The sequence below is a fragment of the Rhinolophus sinicus genome, chromosome 16, assembly GCF_057876585.1.
Source record: "Rhinolophus sinicus isolate RSI-liver-muscle chromosome 16, RSI-T2T, whole genome shotgun sequence".
Classification (NCBI taxonomy): domain Eukaryota; kingdom Metazoa; phylum Chordata; class Mammalia; order Chiroptera; family Rhinolophidae; genus Rhinolophus; species Rhinolophus sinicus.
In genome coordinates, this window is record NC_142516.1 from 65091408 (window position 1) to 65113809 (window position 22402).

A 22402-nucleotide genomic window follows, 5' to 3' on the forward strand; every position below is an offset into this window, starting at 1 on the left:
CAATTTATGTTTGGGATTTTCTAAAGCCTTTTTGGCAAAGCAGAGAGGTGTATGTTTTAAGAATCTGGTGGGGAGGCTAGCAAGAAATAATCACATTCTTCACGAAGAATGTGTTTGCTTCCAAGATCTAAATTGAGGTTGAATATTTAGAACCGAAGTCTTGAGCAAGCTCAGAAGCAGGTTAACCAGTGCTGCACCAGGAAGTTTGCTCTTGGGCCTTTTACCAAATGCCTGTAGAAGGTGAGCAAGCTCGGAAACCCTCACACTTTGCACCAGGAGAATCACTGGGCATGTTGTCCAGTATAATGTTCACAGCAAGTGACTTAACACTAGTCTTTCCCCTCACCCAACAGACCTCTGAATTGCAGTTTCACAAAGAAGTTAAAAATCCGTTTGGAGTGATGATAGATTCTGAATAGGAGGAAAAAAAGTACAGCCAAACAAATATACAAAATAAAAGGATAGGTGGTGTTTAAATGATAAAAATTGGCCGCATGTTTTGGTTTGGTTAAAATTAAAATCTCACCAGTTGCCGTTCATAGAGATAAACAAATCCAATAATTTGCCAGAACATTAAGAATATATTGTATATTGACATGCTTGGGTTTTTTCTTTACCAGAGAAATGATCTGGAGTTGTATATCAGTGTAGCAAAATGCCTCTCGGAAATGACGTATGATGAAGCCAATCGGGTCGCCCAGATCACTGAGGTAATAACGTATCTATATATTTTTTCATTATTAAGGTAGGAATTACAATTGACGAGGTGGTTACAGTACCCTTTTAGCTGAGGCCAGTTTTTCTTTCTATTACTGGTTAATTTGAGGACACTATCTCTGTTTCACTCCTAGGGTCTTGTGTCCAGCCTAGTACAATGGTTTGTTCTTAACAAATGTTGTATGGATGGATACATGGAACAGTAACACTTTGACCTAATTAATCCCACTTTGTCAAACATTTTAGTGTCACCTCTGGGCAAAAATAAGTACAGGACAATGTCTTCAACACAAAATCCACAAGAATGGGAATATTCTAACCAAAAAGCTTTCTGGTGCATGGAAGCCATAAATAAATAGGTCTGTTTTCACATTTATTTTTCTTCACCTGATACTTATCCCTGTAGAATAAAGAAAGGTGTCTGATTGAAAAACAAGCATTACTAGCCCTGACATAAGATAATTAACAAGTACCCCTCACACTCACTCCAAGTCAGTGATGAATGAGCAAAAAGTAGCACACCAGTCAGTTTGCCAGATTTAGCAAATATAATATGTCTTGTTAAATTTGAATTGCAGATAAAGATTGAATACTTTTCTAGTGCCAGTACATCCCAACGGACATACTTATTCAAGTGGCAACCTGCATGCCTGGTATCACCAAGGTTCTATAGAACTGTGAGCCCTTGCATAGCTGGTGGCCATCGTTTTTATTCCACTTTATGGAAGGTTTCAGTGGAATCCTGGAATTTCCGTATCACGTAGCAGTGATTTTCTAAATGTGCTCCCTGGACCCGCAGCAGCAGCATGGCCTGGGAACTGATTAGAAAGGCAAATTGTCTAGTCCCAGCCCAGACCTACTCAATGAGAACCTGCAGGTGGGGCCCAGGAATCTGTGTTTTAACAATCCTTCCAGGTGATTGTGTGCATCATAAGGCTTTAGAATCACTGTTAGTTAAAGTATTTGGAATATTAGCATTTTGAAGATGAGTTTATTTTAAGCAAGAAGAAGCCGTATAAGGAAATGCTTAAGAGAATGTTCTCAGGAGCCTCACTGCCAGGGTTTGAAATACAGCTCTGTAATTTACTAGCAATGTGAACCTTGGTTTTGTTTCATAACCTCTCTCTGCCCCAGTTCTCTCATCTACAAAAAGGAGCTGATAGCACCTACCTCCTCGGGTTATTTACGAGTTAAATGACTTAATCCACATTAAATTCTTGGGAAAGTACTGGACCCGAGGTGATACTCAGTAATTATTTATTATCATAGTTATTACATTCGTGTAATTAATTATATCCTATTATTATATTCATATAATACAATCAGAAGTAATGTATATAATTTGCTTCATGGTACCCAGAGCTAAAGGTTGTGTTGTTCACTTGGGTTCCTAAAGTACCACTCAGAACACTGTCACTAGGACATACTAAATAGTGTCCTGATGTTCCCAAAAAGAATTAGTGTGTCCACTGAGGTCAGTGTTTTCATTTCTGGAAAGAACAGGGATAAGAAAAGGTGGTGGTGAAAAGCTCAGACTCCCTGGGTTCCACTTCTATTCTGACACCTATGGCTGTGTGACCTTAAGCAAGTGTCCTAACCTCTCTGCTTCAGTCTCTTTATCTGCAAAGCAGGGATGAAAATAGTAATCTATTGCATAGGGTTCGTGTGAGAATTCAATAGTTAATACAGTGGTCCTCAAACTTTTTGGTTTCAGGGCCATGTCAGTGTCTTAAAAATTATTGAGGTCTCCAAAGAGCTTTTATTTATATGGGTCATATTTGTCAATATTTCCTATATTAGAAATTAAAACTAGGACATTTTAAAAATATTTACTTAAAAGTAATAATAAAAAACTCATTGTGGGCCGGCCCGGTGGCTCAGGATGTTGGAGCTTCGTGCTCCAAACTCCAAAGGCTGCCAGTTCGATTCCTACATGGGCCAGTGGGCTCTCAACCACAAGGTTGCCAGTTTGATTCTTCGACTCCCGCAAGGGATGGTGGGCTCCGTCCCCTGCAACTAAGATTGAACACAGCACCTTGAGCTGAGCTCCCAGATGGCTCAATTGCTTGGAATGCATGCACTCAACCACAAGGTTGCTGGTTCGACTCCTGCAAGGGATGGTGGGCTGCGCCCCCTGCAACTAGTAACGGCAACTGGCCCTGGAGCTGAGCTGCGCCCTCCACAACTAAGACTGAAAAGACAACAATTTGAAGCTGAACGGCACCCTCCACAACTAAGATTGAAAGGACAATAACTTGACTTGGAAAAAAGTCCTGGAAGTACACACTGTTCCCCAATAAAGTCCTGTTCACCTTCCCCAATTAAAAAAACAAAAAAAAAACTCACTGCATCTTAACATAAATAAGAAAAAATATTTTCCAGCAAATAAAAGAAAATTGTGGGTAAAGTGGCATTGTTTCACATTTTTGCAAATCTCTTTAATGTCTGGCTTACTAGAAGACAGCTAGATTCTCATAGCTGCTGCTTCATTCAATCTGTTGTGATGTTATTTGAGTGAAAAGTATGTGAAGAAAATCCAGCCTCTTATAGATATGTAGGTAGAAAGAGGAAGAGTATGTTAATAGACTTTTCAGATAATTGTGGATATCTTTCTTTGATATTGCACTAAAACGCAACCAGTGCTAGTTTCTTGTAGGTTAGTTACAGTGTGAAACCACAACAGTGAACTTCGCATACTTTGTTACATCAAAATCTATTAGTCTATCTTGTACTCTGGGTCTTTTAGCAGTGGATGATTTTGCAACATACATTGCCCATGTAGAAAATTTTGAATCACTAAGTTTTGAAAATCTTCCAAATGTTGATACATTTCATTACATAATATCAAAACACATATTTGTTAATATTACCAGCAATCTCATCAGAATAGTCTTTTATGTATTGGGAAGCTACCAAACTCATAGTAGCAGATACAAATTTTCCAAATGCCCACTTTTCACTTGAAAATTCAGATTTTACTATTGGCAGCAAATACTGTCAAGTATTTTCCATGAAGTGACCGTCTCAATTCCTTCAATTTTAAGAAAATAATCTATCAGATACTCAGTTGAATAAGCATTAATGAGTCAAGTAAATGGTGTTCTATGAGAAGAGAGGCTGCTTCAGCCCACAATTCAGTCTTACAAGTGCTTTTCCTTGAGACAACCATCATACTTGGGTACGCAGCACAAGTCTTTTATGCATACTCCCCATTTGTCACACAGAATATTAAAAAGATATGTACTCAAGGGCAAAGGTTTAATGAAACTAATAATTTTTATTGTTTACAAGGATACTGCAAGGGAAACTAGCTTTTAAAAAAAATGTAAGTGGCAATGAAAACTACATTGCATATTACTAGCGTTTGGTGCTGTTATGAATAGAGTTTGACCTCATAGACCCTCTAAAAGGGTCTCGGGGTTGCCTAGAGGTCTGTGTGGAACACTTTGTAAACTGCCAAATTAATACATGTTAAGTGCTGAGAATGGTGCCTGGCACATGATAAGTACTGTATTTGTTAGTTATCATTGTTATTATTTGTGTATCCTTACTAAATGTCATCACCAATTAACCTCTGAAATCACTTATGGTTTTTATGAGAAAACAGGAGGTGACATTACAACCTTCTGTCTGCCTGTACATTTTAACAGAGCATGCAGGCAGACAGGTCACACGCTGCAGGAAACGAACAGCTTTAGCGTTTGGAATAATAATCAACTCCAAACTCACCCTCTCTATGTTGCCCTTGCCCTGAGGTTCTCTAATGACTTCAGTTAATTTCATAGTAACGGAACAATTTGCTTTTTTGCAGAGCAGCATAGAAAAGGCTGCCTTTGTCAGACTGTACTTGGTCTCCCAAGGATGTTTCCCCTTGATGGGCTTGACTGACATGCTCAGCGTGGCTGCTCAGCGCCAGGAAAAGGACGTGCTGGCCTGGATGATACTGCACAGCTTATACCAGGCACGGATTGCCAGCCATGCCGACATAGGTGAGGCCAGCCTGGGGCGGACACCACGGCACGCAGATCTGCCCACCATGTCATTTACGTTGTAATTGTTTCCTCAACTTCAAAACTGGTTTAGTGCTTCTTGACTCAGGTGAGGCCTTGGTACCCCAAAAGAGAAGCCCCATGGACAGACATGAGCAGTTACAGCTCACATCATCCACTCGGTGGAGATGGAAATGAATTCTTTTAAGGATCTTTAGATTGTACTTGGCCCTCAAGGATATAAACACGTCTATCAGGTTGATTCTTCCTGCTTCCGTTTCTCAGACAGACAGGATGCCCATTGATTCTGCGCCTGATGTTGTCATGAAAATGGCTTTTGGGCAGTCATTTAACAAACACACAAAAAAAGAAAACAGCAACAACAAAATTAAGTAGTTATTCTATAGAGGAACTTCTCAGAGGTGAGAAGAATAAAATCTGGACAACCTGACTGCATCTTCAAGAAGTTCCAGGCCTAAAGATCTGCTAATGAATCATCTATTGCAACGTTTAGACCATTTTAGACATTGGTGCCCTAATAATCCTCTGAAAAGGGAGTTGCTTCATTTCTCCTCCCATGCCTTCAGTCACATGCTTAGAATTTCTTGAGTCTAGTTTCGGGTTCTGAATTGCACTTGGCTTAAGGCGGACATGTGGCTGGGAAGCCCTTCTGACCCTAGCAAGTTCCTTATATTTCTGTGCTCCATTTTCCCCTCTCTCTCGATAAAATTTTGAGAGAAAACTGACAAACGTAATTGTAATACTCTTTTTGAGACTGTACAGGAAATTTTGATTCCTCCTCTTTGGCAACTGAGATAGTTGTCTCATATCTGTGTGAGTGTCTGCCCGATGAAAAATGAACCTGTGATGAGAAACTAGATTTTTCACTCTAAATCAAAAGTGTGTTTACCAGGAAGAAAACCCAGTTCCCAATTAGGCATGAAGATACATGAAGCAAATTGAAATAAATTTGATACTGCCTTTGGTTTTAACTAGTTGGCCTTCAAATTTAGTTCTCATTTTGCTCTCATTCACTAAATTTTGAGAACTTTCCCAAGTAATTTATACTGTAATGGGAAGCCTCATGTTTTAAAAAGAAAAGAAAAACAGTGTGTTGATGTTTATTCTCCAGTTACCATAAAAAAGCTGGTTTTTATTTTTCTTTTTATGTCTTTGGGATAGGTTTTCTCTGTGATTATGACATGAGGTGGGAACATTTAAGCAAAGGATTATAAAAACACTTAATCCAAGATTCAACATTACTGGCTAGTTGGTGTGCCAGATTTCTCCTCGTCCGTTTAATGTTGAGAGAGAAACTCCAATAAATGTGTTTTATCACTAGTGGGTGGGTAGGTATGAAGAATAAATTAGTTTTCAAAAATAAAGAGCAAAATGTGGTCATCTGATATGAATAGTGTCAAAGAACCCTCACGGGCAATCAGAAGTCTGAAATATCGTGAGAGGACTTGAAACTATTGTGTGAAATCCTCACCAGGTGTTCGGCTTGAGTTATGATGGTTATTACTGCTCTGCTTTGCATTTCAAAGGAAAAAGCATCGTCTGATAAGAAAATGTCCGTTTTGTTTCAGGTGTGTTGAAGAGAATGGAGTGGCTCTTGGAACTGATGGGTTATATCAGGAATATTGCTTACCAGTCAACATCTGTTCAGAACGTGGCTCTCGATGAGGTACAATCTAGAGCAGTAATTTGTAGCCTTCTTAAAATATAGAATTTATATTTGTTCTCCCAAAAGTGGAAAATGTTGCTGCTTGTAGCTTTCTTTCCTTCCTTCCTGTTAACTTTGGGAAATCACTCTGATGTCACTAGGAAATAAATGTTTTTACCAGCCTCTTGGAGACCCCCAGGGTACTCGTTGAAAAATATTTCCAACGGGTTACGTTACTTGACAAGCAGCACACAAAGGACACTGGAGAGGGAACCCAGGGTCCTGTACACTTGGGCTTGATCCCACAAAGGAGGTGGGGTTCAGGGTCCTGGCCTCCCCACCGGCCCAGAGTATGGCTTCACACGCTTGGTTTGAAGAGATTTCCTGGAGTGTATGCGAGTAATCTGTGTGTGCGCCAATACTTATGAGCATGTGTGCACATATTAGAGAGGAGTTTTCAGCACACCTTCAAAATCACCTATGACCCAAAAAAGGTTAACAACCACCGGTATTGGGTGAATTAAAAAAGAAAAAGATTAATAAATGATGATAGCACTTTCCCACTCTCCTCATATTCTTGACTTAGGGCCCATTGTGCATTTTTCAGGGGTAGACTTTTTTTGTGTAGGAATGTTTCACGTGTTTCCTTTGTCAAGTAAAAATGTGTGCGACCTGGGATGTTGTTTGAAATTCTGCCCTGCTTTTCTGAAGATTTGTGTGTGTGTGTGAAATTTTAGTTAGTGAGGTTAGGAATTTTAAGAGATTGGGGAATATTTTTTAAACTTTTTTTTAAACTAGCATATCTGTCCTCTTTTTCTTCTGATCTCCTAAGTTTTTTATTAGCCTTCTCTGTTTTCTTACAAAAATCTTTTAAGACCTAGAAAATACAGATAAGCAGAAAGAAGCGTAATTTAAATTATAGTAATCCAACAACTCAGAGGTCGCCCCTGTTACCACCATTTCTACAATTAGCTAGATTAGTCTGGAATCTAAATGGGTTCCAGACAAATTGTTAAAATGCATGAGGAGAGTCATTTGTTGTTTAAAAATAGAATCAGACTGTAAGTATTTTTAAAATCAATTTTAGCCACATAACAATAAATCTAAATATCCCTCTCTGTATCACTCTTAATTTTTTAACTCTTTGAAAACACCAAAACAGGATTATTTGGATCTCAGTATGATTAGAAATTAAATAAATTATATTTCTCCTCAAATGTTACAGCAATAATAATGAAAGTGTCGGGCCTTCTGTCTTCACCAGAGAGGATCCCCAAAACCCTAACAAAGCCCTAAAATTTCTCTTTATTAAGTATGGAAGCGGAGTTTGTTCTTCAGCGCAGTTCCTCTTCTGGGGTAGTGGTGGGGCAGGAGGAGGGGTTGGGTGAAGGGGAAGATGACATTGCATCATGATGGGGGCTGTGTATGTGAACATGTAATACTTTGAATTGTTAAAACATGTGACCTTGCCTTGTTTCTATTTTCATTGTAGGCTTTGGACTTCCTGTTGCTGATATTTGCAAATGCAGTCGTGGCATGGGCAGACCATGCTGCCCCTCTCCTCCTTGGCCTCAGTGCCAGTTGGTTGCCATGGCATCAGGAAAATGGCCCGGCTGGGCCAGCCTCAGGCTTCCTTGGCAGAAGTCCAATGCACAGGGTCACTCTGCAGGAGACTGTCACTGTCCTTCCTAGTAGCATGCTTCTTCTGCTGCAGAAAGAGCCATGGAAGGAACAGACCCAGAAGGTACCGTTGTCAGCCACCTGCTTATCAGGGCAGGCGGCCATTTTCTCCTCAGCAATTGCTGCTGTAGAATTGACGTGGGAATTAAGTGAAACTTGAATCACACCGCAGGCTTTCAGACTCAGCCCCGACTCTCAGCCAGACGCTGAGCCTCAGAGATGGAGGCTAGCCCGGGCTCAGGTTAACTGCTGACTGAAACAACAGTGACAACAGTAGTAGCTTGTTTACAGTTGGGAGTGAGATGGGAAGAAAACTTATCCTTGCGTTCATTTATTGAAGGCACATGTGTTCTTGATCCTGGAGATGAAATGAAGAGAAAGTCTCTGAGAGCTTAGAATCTCACAGTGAGGACAGACAGGGAAGCAAGTTCAAGATTGCAAGGTGGTATGATAAAGGAGGTTACAGTGGCGATGAGTAAGGGAGGGAGGTGATCAACAGTCCCTGGGGATGGGGCAAGGAAGTCTCCTGAGGGAAAAGTGTGAGGCTGGAGCATCCATCTTCTAGCATCGTTAGGTTCCCCACAGCTCATTCCATCCTACAACCATGTTCTAGGTACCTGTCATGTTCTCGGCCTGTACTAAATACTGTGGGGAGGTTTGCAAAGGTCTAATGTCGTCACCTTTGCCCTCAGGAAAATCCAAACTGTAGAAAGCGTCTTTTGGTTTTTTGATACTAACATTCCCCAGGCTACTAGCTGTCACGCAGAGCATATGAAAATAACTGTGTTTCCTGTAATTCTCATTACATGGCTCTGACCTACCTTTATTTTAATATAGTTGTTTGAAAGACTCTTTTTCTGAATCCCATTTCATCAAAATTGGATTTTTATGAGGTTGAAAGCTTAAAGCTAACTTTATGTGGCTTATTCTTCAAATGTGAACACTAACCTTCAAAAACATTTCTGACCCGTAGACCCACAGTATAGCTTTGCACAACTCCACTGAGCATCTCGTTAAAATGCCTTTGTTTCCGTAAACCTGATCAGCATTAGTAGTGCTGCCCCAAATTTTGTTTTCTGTTTCATTTTTAATCAAAGTAAATGTCAATGTCATATTCCCTCATGTTATTCCTGGCCTGGGACACCATGATCACTCACTTTGGACTATCATGTACGAGTAGATATCCTGCATCTATTATGTATTTGTAGTGTTTGATTTATTTACTTTACCAATAGGATATTTGTAAGCAAAATTGCGAAAAAGGAAATAAATGAAGGAAAAAATATTTTAATTAAAGCAGGGAATTAGGAATATTTTCTTTTTCTCTCTATTTTACACTTTTTTCAACTCAGCTTCTCTGTCCAAAGTTAGAATTAGTCAAGACCGGCAACGTTCAGGCATCAATGAAATTACTCTCTCTGATTCCAAAACAATTTTGTGTGACGGGCCAGCCGCCACGAGTCGATCAGTACCTGAATGGGGGAGTGGGAATGAAATAAAAGACACACACAAATGCTAATGTGGCCGGTCTTCAGTCATGCTGAAGCCCTGAGTTTATTATCTCTAACCAATATATACAGTTTGAGTACGTGCAGTTAAACAAAGAAGATATGCATTATCTCAGCGAAAGTAAATCTTTCCAGCCTCAACGTTACTTTGACATAGAAGATACAAGGTCACTGAAACTCACAAAAGTAAATATCTCAAGGAGACAGAACCTACCAATTGTCCAGAAAGCCCTTAGTCTTCTGTGTCCGGGAACTGGCCGTTTTCACCACATTCCTCAGCAGCCGTTAGGCGCCTCTCAGATAAGGCAGAGGCAATGTTATGGGGGCAGAAACCAAGCCAGTCTGCAAGGTTCAGGGTTGCAAGAAACCATGGCTCCCCACAATTTTGGCCACACCCTATAAGATCAGTCAAACCCCTGAGTACCAGGAATTTCTACCTCATTTCCAAAATGTATTTGCAGTTAACTCACTTGGCTCTACCTAGTAAATTATTCTGTGCTTTGTCTCTTGCATTTCACCGACCTGTTTAATATTCGTTTGGGCATAAACTGTTCTTATCTACAGAAACGTATTTTAAAAACAAGGGCTTACATCTGATGCATTTCTCTATTTACTGCCCGGCCTAGGAGCCTAGGCCTGGATGCACACAGACCCAGGTGGCAGGCAGCATGATGCAAAGAAAGAGAGTAAGGCTTTGAAGGCAGGTGTACTTGGGTTCCAATTTTGACTCTGCTATTCATTGGGAGTGGAAGTGAGCAAGGTTCTTGCTGTGCGCGGGCCTCTCAGAGTAACAAGAGAGAATGTTCATGGCACACAGGAGGCCCTCAGGGCCCATGTCTACCTCACTCTTAAAACCTGTAGCAGGACTCAGGGTCTTCAGCAAGGGAAGGAGGTTTGAGTTTGCTGGGTCCCTTGACTAAATGCGAGCTGTGTCTGGCTTTAACATCCCTTGTGCCCGGTCTGTTCTCATCTTCACTGCCCTAGCCCAGGCAGGTATTACCTAACAATTGTTACACTGATACGCACGTATGTGGCCCCAAGGGTCTGACCTTGTGCTGAGAGTGGGGCTGTCTTCACTGATACTGTTCTTCATTTTCATCCTAGTTCATTGACTGGCTGTTCAATCTCATGGAAAGCCCTAAAGGAGCCCTCTCTGCAAAGTCCAGGGATCTTTTAAAAGGTAATATTTCTCAGATTTATGCCCAAGATGAGCGAAAACCTTCCAATATCGTCGGTGCTGCAGAACAGCAGTCTAGCATATGCTGGTTCCTGAAAGGGCTCATCTAGGTTCAGTTTAGAGCAGGAATCTGGAGCTGTCACCAATGTGGCATTTGGAATTAGAAAGTGGATTCAAAAAGAATTCCAGGGCCTTTAATTATTTAAATGGTTTGAAAATGTTTTATTATAATTGTAAAATATGACTTTAATTTTTTTAAATTAAAGTTTATTGGGGTGACAATTGTTAGTAAAGTTACGTAGATTTCAGGTACACAATTCTGTATTACATCATCTATAAATCCCATTGTGTGTTCACCACCCAGAGTCAGTTCTTCCATCACCATATATTTTATCCCCCTTATCCTCATCTCCCACCCCCTTCCCCTTTACCCTCTGGTAACCACTAAACTATTGTCTGTGTCTATGAGTTTTTGTTTCTCATTTGTTTGTCTTGTTCTTTTGTTGTTTTTGGTTTATATACCACATATCAGAGAAATCATATGGTGACTTTAATTAAAATTTAGAAAATTCATTAAAGAAAAAGACAAAAGAGGACTCCAGAGTCCTACTGGCCAATGACAGCTTGGATATTTTTCCTAAGAAATTTTTGTCCCCTCTGTGTATGAGTGTTGTTTTAATATATTTATAATCATAAATAATTGAAAAAGTACACATAGATACTTTGAGTACTGCCTTTTTTTATTTTAAAATTATTTTTAAAGCATTTAAAGCTGTTCTAACACTGGCTTCATAATAATATTTTTAATGGCTACGTAGTATTTTGCCAGTGGAGTTGGGTATTTCCCATGCCTTCAGGTGTTTCGATTTTTGGTGTGTTTTTTAATAGTACTCTCAATTTGTTAAACTATGACTGTAGGATCCACAAACATAGAAGATCTTTCTGTGAAAATTATGTAGTAGATCTTTTTACTCAAATCTGAAAAGTCTTTTAGGCGTTGACTCTGTGGCCCAAGACCACTAGTACTGTCATCTGTGTCGTGGGACTTGGGGGTGGGGGTGGATTCTGGATCCTATCAGTGGCTTCCGTGAATGTGCTGTAAGATTCTGCCCTGAAAAGTCTCACCTTGGAAACTTGCCCTTTGGCCTGCTCTTGTGATAATCTATCAGGCCTATCTCCAGCCTGGAGACCATATTTTACTTTAAGTATGATATAACTTATTATTTGCCAAATAAGCAATAATTCTTCAATGTATTAGTTCTGACCCTTCTCCCTATCCCCAAAGAGGGTAGAGGGCATGTGTACGAAGGTGATTCTGCTCAACCACAATACTTCACTGAGAATAAGGGCCGGGGTCTGACATGTTTCCACTGATCCATCCCTAGACACTTGCTGCTAGGATTTCCCCCACTTGTATGTGTCAGGGAGTCTGGACTCATTTTTAATGGCCATGCGTCCATAATACCATTGGTTGCTCCAAATATATGCTGCAAGTGCCTTAGGTCATGACGATAACAAACAATTGATACTGATGAGGAAAATAGTTTTTTGGGTCAAGGAGGTACATGTTCACTTGGTTATATATTGAAGGGCTTATTAGTCACAAACAATAACAGTGTAACTTTGGCTTACCGACATTCCTTTGCACTATATTTTAAATAACGTCTCAATATATGTATATTAGTATTCTAAAATTAGATATGTTACCTAGCAGCATTACACAGAACTTCCTTATTTTAAATTGATCTCTGAGGGACCCATGGCAGATAAGAAAAGCTGTGGACTTGTGCATACATGTTCAAATACAGTTTAGTAGTTATTTATGCTTGCCCCATTGAGCCCATGAATGGATCAGTTCATTACAGGATCAGTTTTTTGGGATTTTTGGTTTGTTTGTTTTTTACCTTTTAATTAAACATTTATGTAATGGAAAAATTGTTTTCATGTAGGAAAGTGCACAAGTCATAAGTAGATTTTTACAAAGGGAACACATCTATGTAATCAACACCCAGATTAAGAAAAAAAAATCACTGGTATCCCTGATGTCAGTTTTTGTTTTAATTCTGCAGTATTTCTCATTAACTGGTTGCAGGATAACATTTTTAAAAATATGTTTATAAAACCCTTTCCCCAGCCTTTATTAATGTTTTTGTTTTTTTTTTTCCATTATAATTCTGCTGAAGGCTTGATGGGAATTTTTAGTCTCTTGAAGATTAGTGAAGTGAGAAAAAGCCAAGTTCTGTTCTGACACCTTTTTTATCTAAGTGACCTTTTCCAATGCATCTCCACCAAATGCAATAGTACACTTTATGTTTTGTCCCCTTAGCCACCCTGCTGTCCTTGAGAGTTCTCCCAGAGTTTAAGAAGAAAGCCATATGGACCAGAGCGTACGGTTGGTGAAGTTTTGCCATAGCCAGCCACATTCTCAGCTGGAAGAGGAAAACCATACAAATGGAAGAAATTTTTTAGAATTTGTGTGTGGGATCACTGAGACGTGACACAGAGGGTTAAGGGTCATGAAATGGTGGCCACATAAGTGACAGCCTCAACTGTGAATGCCAGGAGATGGGGCATTGCTTCGGTACCGAGGCCAGTGGAGACGGAAACAAGAACTTGAACTTTCTTTTATTTGGCTACAGTTTGATCTGAATATTTTCTTTGTAAAAACTGACTATATCATCTCCTCCCCGCTAAATTCTAGTAAAATAATCTCATGAATTTTGGGCATGTGACTTTTGTTTTAAGGCACAGGGAAGGTTTTGTTAGCAAAACCAAACTATAGTGGTGACCGTGGCATCATGATCTATTTCCCATGAATTCTCTAGAGGATATTTATTGACTCAATGAGTTAGACATGTTTTCTTATTGATGAAACAGCCTCTTGAAACTGCTATACACTTTTAAATAATGAGCATGATGTTAAACATTAGTTAAATCAGATTCATTAGTGGTGGCTATAATTTTCTTACGCTTGGATCTCTTGAATGCAAATGGAATCTATCCAATTCAAAGTAACTTTAGCTAAAAAGGAGTACATATTAGTTCAAAAACCAAGAAGTTAAAGAGTAGATCTGTCTGATCAGACACAGTTGCATCCAGTGAGTCAAACAGTGCCATCAGGCTTTGTTTCTCTCAGGATCACTCCACATAGTTGGCAAGATGGCAGCCAGCAAGCTCAAAGGAAGGCAAAGTTTCTTTGCTCCCAGGTATGGCAGAAGCAACATGGGGAGGATGCTGATTCAGCTTGAGTCACATGTGAGTTCCTGGGAAGCAAGGTACTGTCATCGACCAGGCCTGGGTCATATGTCATCTGAACTGGGTTCCCCCAGAGGAGACATTATGGGCTGCTGAGCAAGCAAAAAAATGACAAATACCTCCTTGAAAGATTAATCTTTTTTGTAAGCACACATCTCTATCTTAATCAGAATAACTAGTGGCCTAATGACAAGTAAATGAAGGTATGTGACAGAATCCTCAAGGGTTGCGTTTTACTCAAGGGCTTGAGAATCAGCCAGCATTTTAATTTTGATGTTTGCTAATTGTCTTTCCATCATGCAGTCATTAATCAGTATAGTCTTTAGTCAATACATAGCTGGGATCACTGGGGAGAACATTTGTGCCATTGGAATAATGTACTTTTGTGTCTGTCACACTATAGCACAGTGCCTGGTACTGACGAGCACCATGCAACTTTCAGTATTCCCATGTGACATTACGTTCATGTTGTCACCAAGTGTTCCTCCCTACCACATAGATTCAAAAATAGCTCTACTAGTTTTACTTGCCAAATATCTGGATTTATGTTTCCAGGTTTCAAATAGTTGTGTTTCATTGTGTAACTCAAACTCTATTCCCAGGTCACAGTTCCTTCTTTTGCTGAACTCCACAGGGTGCTGAGAAGCCTACAGAACAAAAAGGGAAGGGAAGAAAGGGAAGGCAAACTCTCAGGTAATATTTACCTGCATTGCCAGTATTTCATATATATTCTTCCTTAAGGTTGGGCTAGAGGGAAATGAATTTGAAGGAAGTAGAAAGTTTACATTTTTCCCACCCACATACACTTTCTTATACATCTTCCAATTAGAGGTTGAAATTCATCTAATTTATCTCCATTTTCAAATGGAGAAAACACATCTAATAAGTGGCAGAGCTATGCCTAGAACCAACCTCCTAGAACCCCAAACCAAGTGTTCTTTCTACCATGTTTCCCTGAAAATAAGACCTAACTGGAAAATAAGCCCTAGCATGATTTTTCAGGATGACATCCCCTGAACATAAGTCCTTTACGTCTTTGGAAACAAAAATTAATGTAAGACCCGGTCTTATTTTCAGGGAAACACGGTACATCAGGCTCATCAACACCCACTTTAAGATAAAAACTCCCATCAAGGATTAAACCTTGGTTTTAACATGCTTATGATTTAAGATGCTTTATTAAACCTACAGCTTAATATGCTTAAGATAGATTGCTGTAATCAGATCAAAGAAATAAACCTGCCTCATGTTAATAAACTTCTGGAATTGGGACGCTTAGGAGCTACAGTTAAAGGAACAGGTCCGTGGGTTGAAGGACTTTAGGTTCCTGGGCCAGCTTGCAAACATGGACGGCAAGAAGGGACAGTGTGAAAAGGAAGTGGGCACTGAAGAACCCCTGAATTTCCACACGCGCATACACACACCCCCCACACCCCCACTCCCCCACCTGCACCGAATCAGCAGGCAGAGAGCTTACTAATTCTCAAGGAAAGGATGAAAAAAATCAACCCAGACTGCCTTTTTGGATTCAGTTGCTTCCCATTCAAACTACGTCCCTACTCCTGCATAAAATTCATAGGATTTTCCTATTCATGGGAGCCTCTAAAGGGTCTAAAATGTAAGATTCTAAATTTGACAATCTAAAAGTTCTACATCTCAACATTCTAAGATATATGTCAATGAAATAATAGCACCCTTTCTTTTTGTTACCTGTATGACCTCAGGTAAGAATTAACTAATTCCCGTAGGATATTTACTTTGTTCTCTAGAAACCAGAAGTCTCTGCTTTTTTTTAGACCAGATGTTCTAAACTATATACAAAAGGAAGTTTCCTTACAAGTCATCTTCTGTTAGTTTTTGAAATCGTAAGTTGCCAAGACAAATATTAATAGCATGCTGGGATATACTAACAAATTAATGTGTGGGGTTAAAGCAATGTTATGAGTCTCAGAAGTATCCAAACACTCTCATTCTTGATTTGAAAAATGTACATTGGGAACAGATGTTGGGATCCATTTAAGTGCCTAAAATCTTCTTTGTATTTTATTTGTAATGTAATGGCTCCATGGTAACTAATAGGCTGTTAATAACCTTTTTTTTTTTTTTTTAAGTTAATTGCCAGTTACTTCTCCAAGTGATTTTAACCAAAGATATTGATGTTATAATTATATAAGGAGTAAGGCTTTGTTAAGGACACAGCTAGTGTCTTGAAATAACGTAGTCGCTTTGACAGCAGGAGTTTGAGACTTTTGGTAAACATTATTTGGTTAAGAGGATGGGGCCTTCCTTAAAGCCTGAGTTGTAGGCTAGGTCTCTGGTCAGTTTGTAGCTCTGACCCCAACCAGCCTACTCTTAGCTGCAGGCAGGCCATGCAAATGGAACCAGGGGACAGAATGCGGCTGGAACAGTTCACAGCCTTCATCAATCTTGTGGAAAAACATCTCCCAGCATTATCAATGCTCTGGTCTTGGATAAGGTAATGCTTTTATATTTTCTGGAAGGAAAATACTTTGTTCTGATTCTGGAAATTCTAAATTCTTTTTTTTAATGTCTGATATACGCATATATAGTCTTTATGAATTAGTGAGTGTATATGTTATCTGTTAATCTTCATAAACAGTAAAAAAAAATTTTAATTGAAATTTAGAAAGATCAATTCTTGTCAAACATAGAGAACGTGTGGAATAATATCCAGCTAAATTATTGGATATAAAACTGAATTAAAATGACAGTGATGACTTCCTGATTTTGGTTTTATTTCTTAGGTAAAAGGGATTACTTACCTCACACAGTAGTTTGAGGGTTGAAAGAAAGAATACAAAATATGCTTTATAAATTCTAAAATGTAATAGAAGTGCTACCACTTTAGTATGTTTCACTGAAAATAAATAGTAGCTATAATGCTTGAATACAGTCTTGACACTATATAAATAGAGCCGAGAGAAGATAATGGAAATTTCTTAATTAAGAAATTGTTCTCCTTAATAATGAAAACATTCTAGAAGCAATTAGCACATTAAGAAAAGGTGTTTATATAAGTAAAAAAAAAAAAACTGTCTTTTGAACATGAGGTACTCTGAGACTAATCAACTATAACTGAAACATCACCTAATTAATCGGATAGATTTATTAAAATATGTTTTTTCTGGATGTACAAGTAGTAATCTATAAAGTAAGAAGAGTTGCACAAACAATGAGTGTGTACTACGTGCCACCATACAAGGTTCTGGGGTACAAGTGAGTAAGATACAACATTCCTGTCCTTGTGGAGCTTCCATTCAGAAAATGTGAATCAGTAAACCGTCGTGTAATAAAGAAAAGCATCCAGGAAACATCCATGCTATCACTTTCCTACTTCTGTATAGCCCTTTATAATTTACAAAGGTTTAATTTTCCTTACTCCATTTGTTCTTCACAACAACCTTGGGCAGTAAAGGAAACTGGAACTTGGAGAGTCACTCAGTAAGTAATATTGGAGCTGGATTTCCAATCAAACCAGTGGTTTTACCTCCAGGCCACATCCTTTCTTACAGGACCCCATGGTTCAGCTGAATACCACAAAGTAAGTACAGAGTGGACATACTCGTATACACGTATCTAATGAATTAAAGCATATTTTTACTAATTGATTTTCATATGAAATTGACTGTAACCTTTGTTAAGATAGGATTTTAAATGCCAGCGACCCTTAGCAAAGGTAGACTAATTATAGTTAATAATTCCTATTTAGTATGTTTAAAAACTAGAGAAGCATAAGAAAAAGTAAATGCCACTTTTCTAAAAACAGAGAACTACATCGTATGGTGGTCTTTATTTATATACTTCTCATTAGCAATTTTCTGTCCAAAGCTGAAATACTTCAGACTCAAAAGCAGTGGTTCTCCAACTTCAGTGTGCAGAGGCTCATTTGAGGAGCCTAGCAAAATGCAGGTTCCTGAGCCCATTACCAAAGCTTTTAACAGGTCTTTAGTGAAGCCTGGGAATCCGCATCCTAAACAGGCACTCTGGTTAATTCTTTGACCGCAGCTCCCTGAAATTACTTTGAGAAACTGCCCCAGAGAAATGTGCCGTATCAAAATTAGCACTTAGACCCAAAAGAAGAAAGTAAAAATTATCTGAGCACAGGAAAACAAAATAATGTTTCAAAGCAAAAATAAACAAAGGAGAGAAAGATGTTGGGGAAAGGACAGACTTTTTTTATTTTAAATCACTTTAATTCTTCAGCACAGTCAAATAAACTGCGTTTTCCTTGTTCATAAATTTAAATAAATATAAGATTCTTCCTCCAGATAAACATTTAGATATTGATGTTATAGCTACTTCAACTTTTGAAAGAAACAGATTCTTAAATGTGACAATTTGTTCAAAATAGGCAGAGTAAGGTCTAGTGGAAAAAAAAAAAGTTAACTCTCTTAGGGAGTTCAGTAAGATGTGGTACATCCTTTAGTAACAAACTTGTTTGCAGGAAGCCTGGTAGAGGTTATATGATGTTGACCTGTGCCCCGCACACTGTAGGCTCAAAACAAGTGCTTCTTGAGTGAACATAAGCGTGTGTATGCAGCTGACTACAGATCAGCTTGTTAACCTATTTATGGAATCAAGAGCTAAGACAGGGATAAGAGTGTTTCTTGAAAAGCACACTAGAGTAAAATAAAACATCTATACTGAACGAATATATTTGGAAGAAATGTTAATTATTGCTCTTCATTTAACTAGTTTGATCAAGAAAAAGCTCAGGGACTCTTATATTACGTGTGTGTGTGCACATGTGGATGTTTTACTTGTCTATTTTAGGTAAACTTGTGCTGAGTAATGAAGTAAATTCTCCAAAGAAGTTTTGATCTGGTGCAGGGTTTTTTGTTTGTTTTTTCTCACCACCAGAGGCACTGCTGCTGTGGTTACTTACTATTCCTTCACTTCACTTACTTGGGACTTCAAGAAAGATCATTTAAAAAGTTATGTCTTATGCTTTTAAAATATCTAACATTTCCTATTTCATCTATATTAATTAGATTTGAGAAACTAAGCTTTTGACCACACTGAACAAAATAAAATGGAGATTTGATAGACCTACAAGTTAAAACAGCCAAAGAAATCAACTTTGCAATATGGGTAACAGCCAATGAACAACTAGATGCTTACTCTTTGAGTTTCTTAACCTGGGAATGTGAACTTGAGTGGGAGAAGAAATTATATCCTTATTTTCACTAATCTCTAATGAAATCTAGTGTTGCTTTCCATTGTGAATATAGGCAATCAAGCACAGTAATACTGACAATTGTGACTCTGTCACAATAGGAAACCACAGATCTTTTTATGTTACAATTGTTGCAGATATCTCAAATTATTGTCAATGCTCATCTCTGGTTCTAAATTACCAGTTATAAATTTTCCTGTGTTTCTTTTTGGTCTTCTAAGAAGTAGCTACTGAAGGTACTCCAGGTAATTTGCTTTAAAAAATTGAAGTATTATTTAGCAATGCAATTTTAATTTCTTATAATGACCCAATATAGTTTCTCTAGTTCTTTTTCATTTTAGTGATTCTAGATGTATATTTCAGCAATATATGCAGCCATCTTTCTTGAGAGGAAGCTAAACTAAGTCACCTACAGTTTGTAAACAGATTCTGTTCTCTTTGCACACTGAAGCTTTCAGTAATTTTTTAAACTTAGAAGACAACTTTCAAAGCAAACTGAAATGTAGCTTTTTAAAAGGACAATCTTAATACTTACTTTAAATACAAATACAACATTTCATTTATGAATTTATCAATTATCTTTATTAATGCTCAGTGGTTTCTTTTCAAGTGTTTCATTTGGTGGCATAAGATTACTGTTTTTTTTATAATTACATTTTCCTACCTTGTTTTTATGTAACAGCATAATTTAGTACCTTTTATATAGTTGCTGGATAATAAGATTCTATATTTATTTCAAGAAAAGTGAATGATATAGACCCATGGTCCCAAAGTGATTATATTAATCAATTATTCACATGTATCTTAGATCTTCAAAGCAAGGAGTTATCAAAACGGTAAGTGATGACTTATATATGACATGGTATAGTAATTAGTAATAGTAATTCAGTAATAAATGATCTGAAATATGACTAATTCTTAATTTTCTTACCTCTTTTAAATGATTTACTATTCTTTCATATCTTTTATCTCCCTGTAAGGTATATATGGCCTGAGTTTTTAAAAAGGAATATGGAACATTATTTGTGTATTTACCAAAGGTATTCTGTTCTCATCAGCGTCTTCTTTTAAGGCATCAAAACCCAAATAACGTGTGTAATATTAATGAATATACTTTCAGGGTTTGGGAAAATGTTTGTTTAATTTTCTAAGTGGGTCAGATGTTTAAGGTGGGCATTAACTCTGGGAACAGTGACATCTGCCCATAAAATGTTATTCTAGCTAACTGCAAAGCATATTTTACAGGCTCCCCTCCTGTGGGGCTGATGCTATTTAGGAACTCAGAAGTGAAAAGAAATGTAATTTAGGTTAACAACTTTGGTTTCTCAATTTAACTCAGTCTACTCCAGTTAATCTCTGATTTCTCAATACCCTCACAGGGAAATAATCAGGCTTCACCTAATATAAATTTAACTTGTATAAAATCCAAAGCTTTGGTGAAATAGGTTGTTCAGATATGTGTTTTGAAAATGTAATGTGTGACTGCTGTGATATGTCTAGAGTTTGTGAAGAAATGCAATTATTTCATGTCATGCATTTTTGTCACATACTAGGTATTTTTCCACCAGCATGCTTCCTGTATTGTGCTTTCTTCAGCAGAATCTACAGCCTGTTTTTTCTTATGTCACATCAGAATGCTGTGCTTCACATTTTCTTCTTTTTAATGGGAAAGACTCTGAGGACGTCTCTTCTTTCTGAGCAAAGATGACTGCAGGTAAAATACATACCTAATGTGAAGAAGGAAATGGCAAAAGTAAGGTTGATCAACCATGTCATTAGAAAGAACCATAGTTTTAAAATACAGTTAGAGTGCTGCCTGGAGTCCAGGGATGAGACACTTGCAAGGGAGATCAAAGAAGGAAGGAACGCTTAAAGAAGTGTTCATATTTTCTGCAGAAGGGAAAGTAAAACAAACCCTTCCATCTTACTATTTTGTTCATTGCAAGGAATTCCTTTTTCCCTTTCTCTAGGGTAGCTCTCTACTTCCCGTAGTGCTTCACATTTGTCCTCTCTTGTATGTGTGGTTGTTATAGATCTGATAGTTGTTACCTTCTAAAGGTAATCATTAGCTTGGGGATTTGTGAAGGTTAGAGCTGTGGAAACTAAAATTTAATAGAAATCTTTTTCCAAATTTCCTGGGGAAAAAAATTGGTAAAACTTTCAACTGTAAGTTTTTGTTCCATGCATTTTCTTGAGTCTTTAGCACCTATACCCACTTGCCTGCTAGGAAATGCTAGTACATAGGGTCAAACAAACAAAAAAATAGACAATAATAGAAAAACCAGAAATAGTCAATCCTTCTTAGTTTGACATCTAGATTTCGTTTGTATGAACCTGTGCCGATGGTCAAAACTTTTATATTTCATACATAATGCAGTTACATTTTCTGCTAGTAAAATGGTTCATCTCTTGTTCATTTGCTCTTGTGATGTCCTGAAAACCACGTTATAATTTCTAGGTGCTTTCATTGTATCAGGCGTCCTCTTTGGTCTTGCCCATGGATACAGACTTTTCTGTTAAGATAGACGGCAGCACAAACCAAAAAGCACAGGAAGAATGTAAAACAAAACAGAAAAGCCACTTACCTATAAAGAGCATCATGAGATATATTTTCAGCACATATGGGAAATAGATGGATAAGTCAAAGGGCAGCTTTGTGGAGTAAGTGCCAAATGATTCAAAATAAGGCAGTGACTGATAGACGGCAAATGCTGTTTAAAGAAAAAAAGAAAGAATCATGGAGGTTTCTCTCCTTCACTTGCTAAGGGGATGTCTATATATGTCTGTATAGTGGAAGAATATTTTGAATTTGATTATGCTTTTGTGACAATTGCTGAATCTTTTAGCTAAAGCTACAGTTTGATACAGAAATCTGCTGAATGACTAAATTGGCAAGGCCATTACAACAGTGTTGACTTGTTGAATTTTTGTCCATTTTATACTTAGTATGCCTGTAGAGAATCAGTTTACAATGTTTCTTTATGGTATCTCAAAATATTCATCCTGTTTGCCACAAACAGGAGTGATAGATGAATGAATTTGGAAAATGCTGCATATATTTTCCTCTTGGAGTTTCACAACATGCATTAGTATAGCAGAGATTCTGAAAAGTACTGCACTAAAGTAACTGGTTTCAGTAGTGGGTCCAAGATGACGGCATAAGAGGACACTGAGCTTGTCCCCTCCCAAGAACACATGGAATGTACGCCTATA

General features: G+C 38.1%; 2 protein-coding genes across 3 annotated transcripts in view; one reads left to right on the plus strand and one right to left on the minus strand.

Annotated features, from left to right (window-relative positions):
• FOCAD (focadhesin) overlaps positions 1–13455 on the plus strand; it is a 274355-nt gene extending 260900 nt beyond the window's left edge. Inside the window, exons 39-44 of one of the 2 annotated variants that reach the window (XM_019750360.3) lie at positions 621–710; positions 4529–4706; positions 6296–6393; positions 7865–8116; positions 10665–10740; positions 13064–13455. In XM_019750360.3, the coding sequence (XP_019605919.3) occupies positions 621–710; positions 4529–4706; positions 6296–6393; positions 7865–8116; positions 10665–10740; positions 13064–13137 (768 nt within the window). In that variant the 3' untranslated portion in view covers positions 13138–13455. Of the gene's footprint in view, positions 1–620; positions 711–4528; positions 4707–6295; positions 6394–7864; positions 8117–10664; positions 10741–13063 lie in introns of those variants that run through there. The other variant, XR_012495704.2, reaches the window with a different exon arrangement.
• Positions 13456–18167: 4712 nt separating this feature from the next.
• Positions 18168–22402, minus strand: part of HACD4 (3-hydroxyacyl-CoA dehydratase 4) — a 28548-nt gene continuing 24313 nt past the window's right edge. The window contains exons 6-7 of the mRNA XM_019750358.3: positions 21775–21900; positions 18168–20916 (exon numbers count right to left, since the gene is read on the minus strand). Coding sequence (XP_019605917.1) covers positions 20834–20916; positions 21775–21900 — 209 coding nt within the window. The 3' untranslated portion in view covers positions 18168–20833. The remainder of the gene's footprint in view (positions 20917–21774; positions 21901–22402) is intronic.